At 48.2% G+C, this 18,529-nt stretch overlaps 1 protein-coding gene across 13 annotated transcripts in view; it reads left to right on the top strand.

Annotated features, from left to right (window-relative positions):
* Atp2b2 (ATPase plasma membrane Ca2+ transporting 2) overlaps positions 1-18,529 on the top strand; it is a 310,888-nt gene that overhangs the window by 247,948 nt on the left and 44,411 nt on the right. For 7 of the 13 annotated variants that reach the window (XR_004122243.1, XM_031382950.1, XM_031382951.1 and 4 more), the window contains 6 exons: positions 1,952-2,077; positions 3,883-3,915; positions 5,120-5,179; positions 10,536-10,577; positions 11,341-11,499; positions 13,665-13,879. Coding sequence is in view for 12 of the 13 variants with exons in the window: in XM_031382950.1 (XP_031238810.1) it covers positions 1,952-2,077; positions 3,883-3,915; positions 5,120-5,179; positions 10,536-10,577; positions 11,341-11,499; positions 13,665-13,879 (635 nt within the window). In the remaining variant the exon portion in view is untranslated. The remainder of the gene's footprint in view (positions 1-1,951; positions 2,078-3,882; positions 3,916-5,119; positions 5,180-10,535; positions 10,578-11,340; positions 11,500-13,664; positions 13,880-18,529) is intronic. The other 6 variants (XM_031382958.1, XM_031382957.1, XM_031382960.1 and 3 more) reach the window with 3 other exon arrangements.

Genomic DNA, 18,529 nt, shown 5'->3' with positions numbered 1-18,529 from the left:
AGTGCTCTTAACCGCTGAGCCATCTCTCCAGCCCTGTCTTATTGTTTCTTAAGACAGGGTCTCATGTAGCCCAGGCTTCCCTCAAACTCAATATATACCCTAGGCTGTCCTTTAACTGAGGATGTTCTTGAACTCCTGATCCTCCCATCTCTTCTCCCATCCAAACACAGGGATAACAAACACATATCATTTGTCTCCCTCTCCCACAAGTTCTCTGTGGTGTCTAAGACAGCACAGTAGAGGCCTGCCTTCCCAAAAACAAGACTTGGTGATTCAAAATCCCCAAAGATGAGGCTTGGAGAGATGGCTCAGCAGTTAAGACCACTTGCTGCCTTTCCAAAGGACGCAGGTTCAGTTCCCAGTACTCACGAGGTAGCTCACAATCTTCTGTAACTCTGTAACTCCAGTTCCATGAGATCCAATGTTCATTTCTATCCCCTTTTAGTACTATATACATGTGGTACAGAGATACATCCAGGTAAAACATGTACACACATAAATGAATAAATAAATAAATAAATAAATAAATAAATAAAATAAGACGAGTAAACCTAGAGCCACTTCACTCAGTAGCTGCCCTTCCAGACCCCTAAGAATTCTAGGCCTTTCTGGAACCCATTTTGAGAAACTTGAGATTCTAAAAAAAATGATCTGAATGTGGTAACACAGGCCTGCAGTCATAGCTACTCATGTGGCTAAGGCAGGAGAATCACAGTTCAAAACCTGCCTGGGCCAGAGTGAGTTCAAAGCCAAGCTTAGGCAACTTAGTGAGATGGTGTCTCAAAACCTAACTATGCCAAAAGGCCTAAGTAAGATATGTCTCTGCTGGTAGGGTGCTTGCAAGGCATACACTGGTTCCATCCCTAGTACCACATAAACCAGGCCAGATGGAATACATCTGTAACCCAGCACTGGAAAGGCTGAGGCATGGGGATCCATAGTGTAAGATCATCCTCAACAGCACAGCAAGTTCAAGGCCAAGCTGAGATACATGAGAACCTGTCTCAAAAATGACCGAGGAAGACACTCTGCAGTAGAGCATTAGGCCTCGAAGGCACACAGCCTAGATTTCATCTCTAGTACATCAAATAACAACCATGACAACAATGATAATAGTAGTGGTAACTTTCTAGAAAAAGTGCCTGGGATTTTCTTGCCTCATAAATGCCCCAGGGAATCTGATGTCACTATATACCCACCTCCTCGGCATGAAACTTCGAAGGTTTGCGCAGGGTGACTTACAGAAACCAGTTATGTTGAAATAAAGTAGTTTTAAAGTGTGTGGCACAGTCATGTCTGTGTTTCTATATTAGCACACGAAACTAGATCCAGTGGGAAGACAAACTACTGGCCCACTGTCAGAGGGACGATAGTCAACATCCACCAAGGCTGTAAATCATAAGAAAAGAGCCAGGAGTCTATAATGGATCTACAATTATGTGTGCTGTTTCTGGTGATAGGTTCCATTTGTTGTGTATATTTGTAATGAGGAGAAAACACTGAATTTCACTTTGAGGTTCATGAAAGCATATATGATTTGAGGTTTTCTCATCTCAGTTCACAGACCTCTGAATTCTCCATTAGAAGGGAAGGTGAGCCAGCCCTCAGGAGTACTCTCTAGGTCTTAGTTCCCGTTGCTTCTTGGTTGCAGAATGAGGTCTGATTCTAAATACTATCCATAAGAAGAGGTTATCACCTGATTGGCCTATAAGAACAGTGGGAAAAGAAGTAGGGGGTAGAGACAAGTAGGAAGTGGCTGTCAAAGCCAGGATAGGAGGTCCTGAGCCTGTATCTTCTGTAGGACAGAGAACCGAGAGACAATCTTGTAATACTGTCTCAGGCCCATCTCTAACTGACCAAGGTACTACAAGCTGATAGACACCTGGTCCTTCTGTTCGTTTGTGGAGGAATCTTTGGCCATGTGATTGTAATTGGGTTATACCTTCCTCAGGAACCCATGTGATGGAGGGCTCAGGACGGATGGTGGTGACTGCTGTGGGTGTGAACTCTCAGACTGGCATCATATTTACCCTGCTTGGGGCTGGTGGTGAAGAGGAAGAAAAGAAAGACAAAAAAGGTAAGCCTCCTACATACACACACACACACACACACACACACACACACACACACACTCGAAAAACCAGGAAAGGAGTTTTAAGGCCACATTTTCCATTTATCTGTTCATTCCACATTATATAGCACTTGCTACACCATGCCCTGTGCCAATAGCTGCCACCTTTGTCCTCAGAGTCTGCTGGAGTTGGGTTGGTTCTATATGTTCCATCTTCCCTAGTCTTTGTCTTGTCCAGTCATGTCACAGAGGCCCCTCCTTTCCCTTAAGGTCAGGCTCAGGATGCTGGGCATGTCATTCAATCTCCAGACTCCAACAGTAGAGGCAGCCATAAGGAGCTTTTTCCCCATCACTTCACTATTAAATAGAAGTCCTCACACAGAAATATTCCTTCTGACATTGTTCATTCTACCAGCAGTTTTAAATCTATCCAGCAGTGACAGGCATGGGCAGAGGTGATTCTTGGGAAGGTGGTAGAATTTGGTCCCATGCTTACTGCTCTGATTCCCCAGGAGCTCACAGTGCCCAAGTCCTGGCTCTACTTACCCTTTCAAAGTAAAAGTCCTTATTACCTGGTGTCCCTCAGTGCGGTCTGTGATACAAATACCTTTCAAAATAGAGAAGAGATGCTCACATAAAAAGTCCCAAGCCCAAAGGCCAGAACAGCCAACTCCTTACCTGGAATCCACACTCAGTCTCAGGCACAGTGCCATCTAAGACTGTCAGCCCTTTGATTCCTTGCCTAAGCTCTAGGGAAGCGTTCCCCCACACTCTGACCTTTTGTGAGCTTGGGAAAGGTTGATAACAGGGCAGATGGTCCTCCCCAAGTTCAAGCAGGTATGCTACCCATGCTCAGAGGCCACTGGGATACAACACCTGCATCAGGACTGAAGGCTGCTGGTATCTGAGGGAAGAACTCCTTTCCAGTGTGTCCCCTAGGGTCACAGCTGTCCCTTCAATACTGAACATTAGCAGCGAAGCTTCACTGTTAGCTGGGAAGTCTAGCTGGAAAGAGCAAAGTGGGGCTGAGTTCAAAATGGGGCAAAGTGTTGACTGAGAGTTCCAGCAGGTATTGGAACAGGGTCTCATGAGTGAATAAGGACCTGTAGCCAGGGTGAATAGACTAAGTGCAGGCGGTAGGGTAGAGCTAAGAAGTTGGTGGAATGCAGTAGTTTGAACCCATGTTCCAATATCTGTGGGGCCTGGCTGGGGAGAGACATCCAGAAGCTCTTGCAGATGAATCCTATATCTGATGATGTCATGAAGAAGACAGGCATCAGTGGCCCCTTGGGTACCATTCAGGGCCCCTTGCTGACACTGAACCAGAATACAGAGGTACCAGATTCAGTTTTGTGTAGGGAGTCAAGGTGAAATATAAATGGCTTGTGGCAGAAGAGCCAGAATTGGACCCCTTGGACTTCCCATTCCATCATGTCAACCTGAGACACAGCTCAGAGTCCAGGATGGTCTCATGTGCAGGGGTGTATGTGCGTTTGTGTGTGCATGCGTGTATAGTGTGTGTGTGTGTTTGTGTGTGTATGCATGTGTGTGTACACATGCATGTGTGTGTATACATGTTTGTGTGCATGCCTGGTGTATGTGTGTATGGGTGTATGTTTGCATGCATGGTGCATGTATGTGTGCAAGTGTGTGTGCGTGTGTGTGTGTGTGTGTGTGTGCATGTGTGTGTGTGTGAGAGAGAGAGAGAGAGTGTGTGTGTGTGTGTGTGTGTGTGTGTGGTCTGGTGTGGCATGCACACAAGGTTGTGTGTGCTTCTCCTTCATTAACATGTCTCAAAAATCATCACACAGGTGTGAAGAAGGGGGATGGCCTTCAGCTACCAGGTACAGTAAGACAACCCTCAGGGAAGATGGGCTCTTAGGAATAGCTGCAGCTATGGGCCCCTAGGCCTTGCCCCTAAGTCAGCACCACATAGTTGGAGTAGACCCTTGCCTACTAGAGATTAGTCCCTCCAGACATTCCTCTGTGATCTCCTGTATTCCAACCCATCAGGACAAAAAAAAAAAACCCTCACTCCTCCCCTTTGTCCTTATGTCCCAGGCCAAATGGCACCTCCATTGAAGCCCCACACACTAGCATGCAGCACCTCTCTTATCATCATAGCACCCTGCCCCACAACCAACTAATATCCCTACTAAGCAGTCTCAGCTCCTATCTCCAAGCACACAGTGTGTCCACCTCACTCACTAGTGTCCCTGCCTCTTGCTTCACACATGACCATATCCCCACCCCAAGAAAGAATTCCATAAAGGTGAGCTTGGTGGTGCCAAACCATTGTTAATCTCTAAGTTCAGATCTCCCTGATATAAAAGGAGACATCTAGAAGGCCCTCTCTGGTGAGACATCTCACATGGGGGTTACTGCAGTGATCTTCAATGAGCTGGTCAAGGAAGGAAAGGGAAGTGGTGGGCAGTGGCCTGATCCTAAATCACCCCCCACTGACAGCAGTTCTTCAGGGACACAACTATGATGGTCTCAGGAAAGGCCCCTTATAACTGTCCAGGTCATATACCACTCACTGAATATTTTGAATTGATGAGTCCCTGGACTGGAATTTTTATTCCATGGGGTTCCCACCTGACCAGCAGAGTCAATACAGTCCAGATGTCACCATAGAAGTACCATTCCAACCAGTTCTGTGGTGTGTGCTTTTAATCCCAGCACTTGGGAAGCAGGCAGGTGGATCTCTGTGAGTTCAAGCCAGCCTGGCCTACAGAGCCAGCTCCAGGACAGCCAGGGCTACACAGTGAGACCCTGTCTCAAAAATAAATAACTACTAAAGTGCCATCCTACTTGAGCATCTGACCACACTCCATGCTGTCCTGAGTCTCAGTCCCCACCCTCCCCTAAGACATCCACAGGAACATTTCACCCCATCCCCCAATTTGAGTTCCTCACTTTACAGCAGAGTTTCGTTTTGTTTTGTTTTTTAAGAATAAGACATGTGATTATCCCCAGTAGGTTCATGTTTCTGTGGTCGCCTTCTCCATTGTGACATTGCATTTTCCATCCCTCCCACCCCCACAGCGGCCGACGGCGCAGCACCTGCAAATGCTGCAGGTAGCGCAAATGCCAGCCTAGTCAATGGTACGTCTCCACGGCGAGCTCTTGGGCTGGGTTGCTGGGTGCCTTCTTCTCTACCCCCTACTTGAGGCTTTCCCTATCCTGGGTCCCACAGACTTCCGACATGCATGGCCTCCCCAAAACACTCTCCCTCCCAAATGGCACAGGTACTTAAAAGCACAACCCAGGAAGTCAGCTCTATATGACCTCAGCTGGCCCCATGAGAAGCAGAATGCCACCCAGTGTGGCCCACCCTTAAGCATGGTTCCAGCTCCGGTCTTAGAATATTACCTTGGGTCAGGAACTAACCAGCAGCCAGCATCTGGGTTCCTAGAAAAAGCTCAAGCCCTCCTCTAAAACTCCCCAAAGGCGGAGACTCAGGCTGGAGTTCAGCCCTTTAACCCCACCTGGCATGGCTGAGCCACAAACAGACGTTTCTTCCTCAATCTTTCTCTTCTCTCTTGCCAAGTCAACAGGTATCAAGGCTTGTGGGACTTGGGCCTAGTCTGTCCTTCTAGTCTGGACTGGTGTGTCTCGCTGGTGCCTGGGCTGGAGTGTCTAAGGGTCTCTGCATTCTTACTTCCCTGGGGTGGCTAGTTGGGAAGGCTGCCCATGGCCCTGGATCTTCATCACTCTCTCCTCATATACAACCATGGAAGATTATAAACACTTGCTCTAGGGATCTCCACTGTCCACCATTGTCAGACACCACCTGTGTTCCCATTAGGTCCTGTGATAACCGCCTAGGTCATACCTGGATACTCGAGACATTAGGGATTGGCTGTGAATATACTACCAAGAGAAGCCAAGGCAAGGGCTAGAAGTGTCCATTGCTGAGTGCTGGACATGTTTCTTATCCATTCTGTAGCTCACTTCCCACCCCTACCTGCAGGATGTGGATACTCTGACCCACCCCATCCTCCTACCCTACACACTACACCTCTAGCCAGGCCTACCTGCCTTCAAAGCGACCAAGAGACCCACCCAGAAGATGTCAGGAGCTGCACAAGGCACCTCTGCAAGCAGTTGCTAATTCTAGTATGGGTCTATTTCAAGCCCAGGAGGAGGAAGGAAGGCAGCTGGGGCTGTGGGTGGTGTCAAGCGACAGGGAGGGGTGGCTGAGAGGTGACAGAAAGAGCCAGCATGGGCAAACCCACAGCTGAGTTAGAAGGAACCAAGAACTCACTTTCCCTAGGAGACCAGTATGCAGGCATCATCCGCAGCAGCCGGTTCCAGAAGAAAAGGAGTGTTGCCTTTGCAGGCTGCAGCCAGAACCCACAGAGAGGATGAGGAGCTTTGATTTCTCAACTGACATTGCGACCATTGTTCCCATTCTCTATCTCTTTCATCCTCCTGAAGGCCCTGTGACACAGGCTTGGTCTGAATATGAAGGATGAAGAGACTGAGACTCAAGGAAATTAGGACACTAGTCTAATCCCCGTGTGGTGGCACACTCCTTTAATCTCAGCACTCGGGAGGCAGAAACAGGTGGATCTCTGTGAACCCGAGGCCAGCCTGATCTACATAGTGAGTTCCAGGACAACCAGGGCTACATAGACTCCCATCTCCGAACAAAAGAACAACGTAAGAGCCCTAGCTTCTCACCACATGCGGCTCAAAACCTGCCGGTAGCTCCACGCACACAAGCATGGAGGCTCTAACACCTTCTGACCTCTTCAGGCATCAGGCACACTTGTGGTACACAGACATACATGCAGACAAAACACTCACACATATAAAATAAAATTTAAAAAAATAAATAAAGTAGCAGAATGGGCCTGTAAATCCAGAACACAGACATGCTTGGCTCTGAGGTGTCTTCCTCCAGCCAATCCAGGATTCTACAATGAAGTGTGTCTTATAGGTGTTCCAAGAAAATGAAGAGACTTCCCACCCCCACCCCCAGGAAAATGATCCTCTAATCCAAGACATTTGAGGGCTGGATGTGGTGCTATGAATCTAGAATTCTAACATTTAGGAGACAGGCATCCTAGCAGATGGGAACATCATAAATTTGAGGCCAGCCTGGGTAATAGAGTAGGGTCCTGTGTGAAAGATCTCAATGGCTGGGGACCTGGCTCAGTGGCTGGGCATTTGCTTAGCATAGGCAGGGCCATAGTATTCTTTGATCAGAAGACCCTGGGAAAGAGGGAAAGGAAGGAAGGAAGGAAGGAAGGAAGGAAGGAAGGAAGGAAGGAAGGCCGGCAGGCAGGCAAGCAAACAATCAGACCCAATCCAGGCCAACAAATGAGAATTTGAATTGTAGTACTGTTCAGACTCCAGAAGGAAGCATGGGGAGCTAGTGGCTGGGCCTGGGGCAATGAGAGAGAACCCACTATAATCTCGCCTCCTTTCTCTGAGCCAAACTTTGCTGGTACAGGAAAGGAAAAAACAACAGCCACAGACACAGTTCCCTAACTGTGACCCTCCCCAGTCTTCATCTGAAAGGTGGGGTGTCTGCCCATCCTGGGAGCCTCATTTCTTTTACACTCATGCACATCACGTTGTCAATCAAAACAGTGCTCACCAAGCGAGTGTTTTTCCTCAGCATCCCTCTGGTTGCCATGAGCCCATTTCACAGAGAAGAGAAGTGACCTTTCCAAGGTCTCCTAGCCTGTAACCCATCCCCACTGAAGCTTGTTTATTGTCATCTGTCTGGGGATCTTCCAAGTTCAAGATGAATCAGTCCATCTAGAATATATGCAGAGCAGAGCCTGGGAGACCTCACTCACCCCCATCCTTGTTCCTCTCTCTCTCATCCTCAGGCCCATCTTCCAGGTCCTTAATGAGGGCTGGCTGCCACAGTGCGATAGAGGGCCAGGTGGGCACCAGTTTAATAAGAGCCTCAAATAAGTCCCTTGCTTCTGACAAAACAGGCCATCTGCAACAAAACGCTCCCAGATACAGCTCCCTTTCTCCAGCGTGTGCATTGCTGATCATTTGTCTGGCCGTGTAATCGCTATGGCAATAAAAGAGAGAATCGCTGGGTTTAATGGCTACACGCAGCAGCTAGGACATCTGGTTATATGAGGTAAAACAAGCCCTTCTAGCATTCCAGGGGTGCTTCTGGGAACCCAGTCCTCTGGCACCCCTTAACCCAGTTAGTAAAATTACTATAAGAAACAAAAAGTAATTGTTGCCCATTATTCTTTTCTCTTAAAAAAAAAAAAAAAAAACTCGTCTTCATGCTGTATTTAATCCAAAAGAAAGCATCTTACAATAGGGCCAGAAGGGTCTTTATCCTGAAACCCCAGGTGGGTTTGAGGCCCTCTGATGAGAGTTATGGATAGCAATTAGTGAGCTGGGATCTGTCTGAGTCACCCACCAAGCGTCCACAGTGACGGTAGCAAGCTGATCTCAAAGCTCCAGGGCTATTTTAGAGGTGTTCTGTGAAGACGAGATGCCTCAGGACTTCCATCGGCCTCAGCTTTCTCATCTATAAAATTAAAAGGTTGACAGTTCCTCTCACCTGACCTTGCAGGGCCTGACAAGACGTGACACTTGCAGAAATGTCTTCAGTCAGCCGAAGGCTGGGCTCTGGAAGTGGCTGGTCTGAATATAAAACCCCAGGTGCTCCCAGAGTTTAGATACATCACCCCACTGTGCTAAGGTGAGAACGGAGTAGGAGAGGCAAGGCCACACAGCTGTTTGGTGTAGACAAGACTCTCAGGAACCCCTCACAGCGCCACCACAAGCCCCCTGCCCTGAGATCAGAGGCGTCTTGGCAGAGGAAATAGCAGCATTGAAACCTTTACACTCCAAAGCAAACTCCCTCTCAGAGCCTCCATTTCTCTTCCATAGATATAGGAGTGTAACAGGAGCATCCTTCTCAGAAGACACAAGGATAAGCTCTACAGCAGTGTTTCTTGACCTGTTGGTCATGTGATCTCTTTAGGGGTTGCATATCAGATACTTGTATCATGATTCATAACAGTAGCAATAGTACAGTTGTGAAGTAGTGAGGAGACCAAAGGGCTACAGTATCAGAAAGGTTGAGAAACACTGCACTGCATGAAGGCATGGAGACCGTGTGAACCTAGAACCTGCCTGGTGGCCTTGGCAGTAGATGCCATGAATAGACAGCCTTCCCCCACCCCTCCTGAGGGACCAAAGCGATAGGAAATTCCAGTGGATGATGCAGGCCTAGTGGACAGGACGGCACAGCTGAAAGCAGCTGTCTCAGACAAGAACAAGCAGCCTCCATGCAGGCTCACTCACAACGGCCCAGGCTGGGGCAAAAGTTCCCAGGTAGCACTGATGGCAAGTAGAAAGCCCTACACTGAGCCCTTCCACCATAACTGGATGTACCAGGGTCAATTAGGCCCCGGCATGACCAGTAGCACCCAGTATAGCCACTGGCTCTTGCTAGCCTGTCTGTGAAGCTGGTACTACTGCTTAAGACCTCTTTTCCAGGGACCAGAGGCTTCCTCCCAGGATGAGGACATTCCCACAGACCTTCAGTTACCATTTCTGGGGACCCCCTGCTCACCCTGTGCCCTGTACGCTCTACAGAATTTTAGGCAGAGGTGTCCTTGGTGTCTAGCATCATATCCTTCAGAAGAATAGTCTATCCCACCCAGCCCAAAATAAGGCACAAAGGGACATATTGACCTCCGTTCCTCTCCATTCTAGAAAACTGATCTCTCTGATATCTCTCTCTTTCTCTCTCTCTCTCTCTCTCTCTCTCTCTCTCTCTCTCTCTCTCTCTCTCTCTCTCTCTCTCTCTCTCTCTCTCTCTCTTTCTCTCTCTCTCTTTCTCTCTCTCTCTTTCTCTCAGATAAAAGTGATGTAGCTAAAAGGTAAGCGGGAGGATCATGAGTTCCAGGCCAGCCTAAGACACTTATCAAGACCTTGTCTCAAAACTAAAACATAAAAGGGCTGGGGCTATATAGCACAGTGGTAGAGTATCTGCCCAACATATACAAAGCTGTAGGTTCAAATCCTCATTGGGGCAAAGGAATGGGAGGGAGAAAAGAAGGGAGAGAGGGAGGAAGGAAAGACCCGAGCATTTCTCTTTTCCTCCTTTCAGCCATAGAATCATGCTGGCTCAGTTTGGGGGTCTGGGCCCCCCCCCCTCTGCTTTCAGTGTGCACATACTCTGGGTCCTTTTACTTTCCAGCTCATTCTTTTCATCTCTAAAACAAGCCAAGGTTATTCCAACAGAAACGTCCCCACAACCGGCCCCAAAGAGAACCAAGAGCCCTTCTGCCCCCACAGCCCCTGTGGCTAACATGACAGCCAGGCCGGCCTTCATTCCAGATCTCCTCAGCATCCCTGAGCACCTTAGGCCTTCCTGTCTGTGACATGAGTGTCTGTGGTCTGTTGCGTCCTCGTGATGACCCGTGCTGCCTGTTGTTTGTTGAAATTCTCTGTTGTGTAGGTAAAATGCAGGATGGCAGTGCCGACAGCAGCCAGAGCAAAGGTAACTGCAGCCATGGGGCTAGAGTCACACAGAGATAGGGATGCACTGGGGCCAGAGGCAGACGCACCCATGCCTGTGGGGAGCTCTGGCATCTTTTGGGGTGCAACCATGATTCTCATAATAAGATAAAGAGGTGTCACATTGAGGTAGAGGATGTACCAGGGTCAGGATCTCCCAAATGGATCAGGATCTCCCATGGCTGGGGTCTGGAAGTTGGCTCTTAGAGACTATTACAGGTGGAAGGCTGGCTGGCCTCTGCTCACAAGAGCCATGGGTCCTTCTGTTTATCCCATGGTGACAAGGATCCTTGACCAGAGATGAGGGCTTGACACTTGTGCCTGGGACACCTTACTTTCCTTTTAAGCCATGCTTTGTGTCCTTCCTATGGATAACTCCCTAGCAACCCAAGAATACCTCAAGAATACCCAGGGGAGCCCTTCTGTTTCTATCTGATCATGAGAGGACCAAGGGCCCATTTAGGGTGGGGTCTTGGTTCAGCCCTGTCCTGCTGGGAATCCAGGGTAAAGCCCTGTCTTATAAATTCCCACATGTATTTCTGATCCCAGGTCCCAGGTGCTACTGGGACCCAGACACTGCAGCTGGAAGGGGCAGGTCCTATCCGAGGCTTCTTTGCCAGCCATGCAGGGCCCAGATGGGGCAATCAGCATTTCTACTGGGCAGGCAGGGTGGGTGCTAAGCATCCCGGCCTATAGCTAACCTGTGTGTGTGTGTCTATGTGCACATGCATGCTCTGCCCCTACAGCCAAGCAGCAGGACGGGGCAGCTGCTATGGAGATGCAGCCTCTGAAGAGCGCAGAGGGCGGCGATGCAGATGACAAGAAAAAAGCCAACATGCACAAGAAAGAGAAGTCGGTGCTTCAGGGCAAGCTCACCAAGCTGGCTGTGCAGATAGGCAAGGCGGGTGAGTTCACAGAGGGACCTCCCTTCCCACCCCTGCCCCATTCTGCCCTCTACCTTGATTCCAGTGGTCCTCGAGGCCTGTCCTGCTTTGGATATACGAAGCCCTGCTCTGCAGACAGACTGCCACAGCACAGCTCTGAGGATTTGCAGTGGCAGCCTTCCCTACCTCTGAGTCCCTGCCTACTCCTCTGTAAATGGGGATACGTTTTTTGTCACAGGAAGGCAGGTTGCTTTGAGAATTAAAGGTGACTGTGTAGACAGGGGACTTAGCCTGTGGCTTTTATAGTGGCAGGCGTACCCTGTACGTTCTATAGTTCCAGACAGCGAAGACTTTATCCTGAGGACAGCAGGGAAATTCGGAAGAGGTAACAGCAAGAGAGAGCCAGAATGGATTTGGACTTGATAGTGCCCACCCTAGCTATAGTGAAGAAGGGGGACTGAGGAATGGGGGAGGGGGGTGCAGAGCCCCTGCAGAAGAACTTATCTGAGCTCCAGAGAGCAACCCAGGCTGAGATGTTAGCTGCAAGTGATAGCTGTGGCAGTCTCCTAGCCCAGGGAGCCAGACCCAGCTGCAAGGTGAGCCCCAGCCCTGCAGCACAGCCTTGACCTCCCCTTGCACTGAGGATGTATGAAAGGCAAAGACCTCCCACCTGGCTACGGAGGCCTCTGTGGCTGTCTCCATTTCTAATTAAAGACAGCGCAGCAGGGGACAGCTGCAAATTATAGGCTCAGTGGTCTATATTTAAACCTGGTGACAGCTCTCTCGGCTGCTGGGGAGCTTGGCTTCCCGCCCCTGCGGCTGTCAGGCAGGGATAGAGCCAGGCTCTGACGCTCCGCAGCTGGAGCTTAGGGTGGGGAGCTATGGGCCCAGGGATTTCCCCCTTCCCTGCTGTTGCTGCCAGAGGCAAGTGACTCCACAGTAGCATGTGGCACCAAGGGACCAAGAAACTAAGTGATGACAACCTCTTGGCCTCTGAGAACCTCAGTCCCTGATCCACCCTGCCAGGGATAAAGCTCACAGGCATTCTGGGGCCCCTTGCCTTCCACTGCTTCCCTCTGGGGCTGAATCCCTGGTGGCCAGGGATTTATGGATGGGCAACTCCAAGCTGAGTCTGCTAAGTAAGAAATGCATATGAGAGACAGTGGAGAGCCAGAGTTTTGAAAATTGTGGAGAATTCCTAGTCTTTGCTTCATCTTATGGGACTCCTAGACCACAAGCTACATGACAGAGCACATCCACCATGCAGAGCTGCCTGGACCTTGAGACCCGTATGTACATCAGCCAAGGGATCATGGGCATCTGTTTGGGAAGGTTGTACCCACGGGCCCTTACCATCACCCCTCCTCCATCAAAGAAAGCTAATAGGCACAGTCCCCAGAATACCTTTGTGAGCAATTGAGGCAGGTCAGGGATAGGCACACTGATCTGGCAGGAGGGACCCCAAAAAACAAGTGTATCTCTTGAGCTACAGCATTACCCTAGCTAGCCAGTCATTTTCCTCTGTTCAATCATCCAAAAAAAAAAAAAAATCTATTCCCTCCACCTGGGATACTCTCCCTGAGAACGACACATAATCCTGATGTCTTTTCAAATATCCCCTCCTCTAAGACGACACCCTGGTCATGCTAGCTACAGCAGCCACATCTTCAGCCACGACTTCCTGGGATTTTTCCTCCCAGCATCAATCCGTGTCTATAATGGTGGCACATACATACTGTCTTTGTTACAGCTAGATCTGTGTCCTAAATGAGGAAGCACCATGCACCTGCCATAGCGCAGGTGCTCAAAGGTGTTGGTTGAGCGAATGCGTAAAAGATTCCACCTTTCCTCTTTGTAGTGTGGCCGCTGTATAGAGGTGGCTCTCGATGTACTCACATGTTCCCTAGCCACATGTTTTTAGTGTGGCTGAGTGTCATGCGGACAGGCACCATGCTAGGTCCACGTGAGCATTACAAAACCCCAGAAAGGAAATCTTCCCCCTATGCCTCATTGTACAGAAGAGGCAACTGAGCCTCCCTGAGAATCAAAGCAAGGCTTCTGGCCACAGAGCAAGGGAGAACAGCTAGCAGATGAGCTGAGGTCTGCCCAAGAGGCCTCCAGAAGCGGTTTAGTGAACATCTCACCCGCCTCTGGGAGCTCTCTGAGCAGGTATCCCCATGTCACAGGCCTGGTGATGTCGGCCATCACAGTGATCATCCTGGTGCTCTACTTCACCGTGGACACCTTCGTGGTCAACAAGAAGCCATGGCTGACGGAGTGCACACCTGTCTACGTACAGTACTTTGTCAAGTTCTTCATCATCGGTGTGACGGTGCTGGTGGTCGCTGTGCCCGAGGGCCTTCCTCTGGCTGTCACCATCTCACTGGCCTATTCCGTGAAGGTAAGAGAGGAGAGGAGCAGTATTGGGCACCTGAAGCAGTCCCAGCTGGGGCTGTCAGGGAACCAGGGAGGGCATGGTGCCAGTACTTGAAGATGGGCTACAAAGTGTGTGACTGCCACTTAGGCTTGGAGAGAGCGTGTGGGCAAGTCCCCCAAATTCAGACACCTTCAGAAGCATAATGCAAACCAAGAGCTAGGCCCTGGCCACACAGGAACCCTCATTACTCAAACCCAGGAAAGCTCGGCTTTATGGAGATGCAATCTGGGCTGGCCAGACCTTCAGAATTTTTCTCAAAAAGAAGCCAAAAATCTATACCTAATATAAACTCTCTAGATCTGTATTGACAACTCAGACTTACAAAATAAAATGGGACTGGAGTATGGCTCAGTGATAGATCACTTAACTGGCAAGCCCGAGGCCACAGTACTGCAAACTGTCAAATGTAGACATCACTGTGCAAGGCAGAGCACAACCTCCATTCCACCAAACCTAACAGGTCATGCCCTAAGGTGTGGAATGCATGAGCCGAACCACACAAGAAGCCACTACCCTTCAGGTAGGGGTTGCTGAAAACACAGGAGGATTCACAAGCAGTTAAATGAAGTACCACCTGGATATTTGCTGGCCAAGTGGGACTCTAGGACCTTCCTAAGCACCCATGTACCTGCTGAAGCCCAGAGAGCCCACATGCTACAAATCTGGCTCAGGATCCCATTACCAGATTATCCTACCTGCTCATGTTCTTCCTTTTCCCTTGGGGTTTCCCATCCTTTTGGATAGGGATGAGGACTCCTCTGTCTCAGTGTCTCAAACACTGATATCACGGAGAGGGCTTTCGAGACATTGGCAACTCAGCCAGAGGGCAAGGTGAGTGTCCGTTTCCCAGCCAGAATTTGGGCTGCACTCTGTGGCGTAATTTCATATAGAGAGTGATCTCCCACAATGGTCAGCGAGTGGCAGTTCCGTGTAAGGGATATAGTGCTAATCAGTTCCTTCTCCTACAGTTCTCAAAGAAACCCCCTCCCACAAATCAAAGCCTAAACAGGTCATAACACAGAGCCCCTCAAGGGCCCAGGGCCTGCCTGGCAAAAATAACTCTTACACAATCATGAATAGGTCCCCCTTGCCACACCACTGAGCTCAGGGTCTCTGTGAAGCTTAGCAAAGCTGGTTTGGGGACGTCATGAACCAACAGTTTTAAGCCTGAGAATCTTCTGAGGTTTTTATCTCTGGTTTGGTCCTCTCAGGTCATGTGACTGGCAAAACCACATGAGCACAGTAGTGAGCACATAAGGATGTCAGTTCTTCTCAACAGGAATACCACACAATCCAGATGTGTCGTTTTAAATGCCCCAATAACTGACTCTTTAAAAATAGGACCAAAGAACTGTCTCCAGGTATAAAATGTGTGCTGTGCAAGTGTGAAAACCCAAGATCAGATCCCAGCACCCACATAAAGGTCAGGCCTGGACACATGTACCTGTCACCCCAGTGCTGTGACCCCAGTTAAGGAGGGACCCACACAGGCCGATCCTGAAAGCTAGCCAGCCTATCTAGCTGCCATGGCAAGCTCTAGGTTCAGTGAGAGACCCTGTCTCAAAAAACAAGGCAGAAAAGACACCCAATGTCAGTCTCTAGCCTCCATTTGCACTTGGATGGGAGGGATATCCATACACACGAGTGGAATAGAAAATGTGACTAGAGATATTATAGCTCAGGGGTAGAAGTGCTTCCCTAGCACACAGGTGGCTCTGGATTTGATCCCCAGCACCACATAAACCAGGCATGGAAATAAACAAACCGTGATCCCAATACTTGTGAAGTGGGGCAGGAAGATCAGAAGTTCAAGGTCATCTTCATTTACACAGCTAGTTCAAAGTCAGCCTGAAATACATGAGAACTTGTCTCAAAAACAGGTAGCATTAATCTTAGTCATACAAATTTACTCAAACTTACATCCAAATTACCAACAATCCAACATTCTGATCAACATGAGAAATGTTACCTTTGGTTATCTGATAATGTCCTTAAAATCTAGCATCTCTCACACACTTTGGGCCACACTTTAAGTGTCCCTCATCCCCCAGCATCTACCATGCTGGACAGTCCTGATGAAAGATTCTTCTGCGTTTTGTTTTGGATTTTGTTTTGTTTGTCATAGAGGTTCACTGTGCAGCCCAGGCAGGCCTTGAACTTAACAACAATCCTCCTGCCTCTATCCCCCAAGTGCTAGAATGTGTCACCAAACCTAGCTTCCAAAAGGATTCTTAAAGGGCTAATGCTCCTTCAGTAGGGCAGGTGGACTGGTGTGTAGAATGAGCCAGACTGCCAGGTTAGGCCAAGCTGGTAGGTTAGGCAGAGCTGGTAGGTTAGGCCGAGCTGGTACGTTAGGTGGAGGAGCTTGTAGGTTAGGAAAGGAGCTAGTAGGTTAGGTGGAGCTTGTAGGTTAGGCATAACTGGTGGATTAGGCAGAGGAGCTGCCAGGTTAGGCAGAGCTGGTAGGTTAGGCAGATCTTGTAGGTTAGACGAAGCTGGCCTCAAACTCCAGTCTTCACTCTCACCATACAGGTGATCTTGTTCAGTTCACTTTGCCTGGAATCTGTCAATTGCAAAGTAGATTTCCAGGCTCCTCTCAGGTCTCATGGGATCCTTATAGAACAAGACCAGAAAATAGACTGGAAAGCATGTTGCAAACTCAGATTGCCATTGTACACTTGCTGGAGCTACTGTGGAAAGGTATAAGAAAGGAAACACAATGGCCTTTTCTCCTACCAATATTCCGTTTTAGTAACGTAAGTATCTATTTAAATGGTCCAATGGTACTCTTTTAATTGTAATAGAGGGTTACTGTGGGGGACAAGAATGAAGGAAACCAAGTTCCATTGGCACAGACTCCGTTTGAATTAACCTCTAGGGACAAAAAAAAATACACTCCTGTGACATGGGGTCAGCACATCAGCAGGGCCTGCCTGAGAATGATGTCCTTGTCATCTCTTGTTGGAGAATCTAGGAGAAGTTGGGAGTATAGAACTGGGTCAGAAAGAAAGGAACATAGAAGGAAATAAATGCTAATTGGTCCAGTAGGATAGTGCTATACATTTAAAAAGAGAGAGATGTTGATAAATGAGACATGTATTTTCTCTTGTATTGTACGTTTAGTAACTTACATGCATCTTCTTTTGTACAGCACTTAGTGGATGCATGTGTGTGAGTGCATGCATGCACACATGTCACAGTGCACTTTGGGATCTACTTAAAAGACTCAGTTCTTTCCTTCCACCATCTGGGTCCCAGCAAGGGACAATCTGCTAGGTCATCTCACTAGCCTTTAATTTTCCCTTTTCTCTCCCTCTGTATGTGTGTGTGTGTGTGTGTGTGTGTGTGTGTATTAATTGGGGGTTACATCAATGGCTCTGTGGCTAAGAGTGTTTGCTGTGTAAGCCTGAGGACCTGAGTATAGACTCTCAATGCCCACATAAACAGATGTGCACAGTGATGTGTGCCTGTACCCCCACCCTGACCCCACACTTAGAGCAGGCAGACTGAAAGGTGACTGGGGCTTATTGGCCAGTCTAGCCAAAAAAGCAGAGAGCTCCAGGTTCAGGGAGAGACTTTGTCTCAAGTGGATAAAACAGAGAGCCACAGAGGAGGCTCCTTTCATACCATGTGCACACACACACACAATCACATATTCTCAAGTGCATGCACGCATGCATGTGCTCAAACACACACAAATATGGTTTTATTATGCACACTTTAGTAAGTGTTCATTACAGAAAAGGTTATTTATAGACTTGAAGAAGTCAATAAAATTCTCAACTCCATCACATAACAACAATGACATTATTTTATTCTCATATTTTTACAGATACTTCCATTATCTGTAAGCACATATATATCCTAAATGTATTTAATTATGGTGAAATTGGTGGATTTCTCAGCAGACAGCAGGAAAGCTTTTGAGAAATTTAGAACCAAATGAGGAGAGGCTACTTACAATAAGCGAGGAAATAGTTAGGAATAGCCCAGCCTTATGCTTTTAAATCTTTTCTACTATTTTTTCCATAAAGAATGTAGATGTGGAGCCTGGATAGATGGCTCAGAGGCTAAGAGCACTTGCTCTCCCATAAGGCTCAGCTTCAGCACCCACATAGTAGTTTACAATTATCTATAACTCCAGTCCCAGGATTCTGATGCCCTCTTCTGACCTCTGTGGACATCAGGGACTTGCATGGTGCAGGTAAAACTTTCATACACATAAACTAAATAAATATTTTTAAAAAGTTGTTTTGGTTTTATGAATACAGATGAAGGCCAGGTATGGTTGAGCATACCTGTAATCTCATCACTTAGGAGATAGAGACAGGAGGATCATGAGTTCAAGGTCATCCTTGGCTAGGTTGCTAGTTCTAGGACATCTCATGAGACCCTGTTCCCAAAATAGAAAATGAGTGACTTGTGTGGTGAAAATCAATTCAGCTATACAAATTTAAATGGTCCAAGTGACTAATAAAAAGGAGACCCACATGTGAAACTAAATAAGCCCAGGGGTCATTTGTCCATGCAGAAGGTTAAGAGGAGGCTGAGGCCCAGGAATCCTTTAACTTACCCTTTCTCTCTCTCTCTCTCTCTCTCTCTCTCTCTCTCTCT

This window comes from Mastomys coucha, unplaced genomic scaffold (genome assembly GCF_008632895.1).
Source record: "Mastomys coucha isolate ucsf_1 unplaced genomic scaffold, UCSF_Mcou_1 pScaffold20, whole genome shotgun sequence".
Taxonomy (NCBI): domain Eukaryota; kingdom Metazoa; phylum Chordata; class Mammalia; order Rodentia; family Muridae; genus Mastomys; species Mastomys coucha.
Note: the sequence above shows the minus strand (reverse complement) of the source record. Positions and strands in the feature narration are given on the sequence as shown.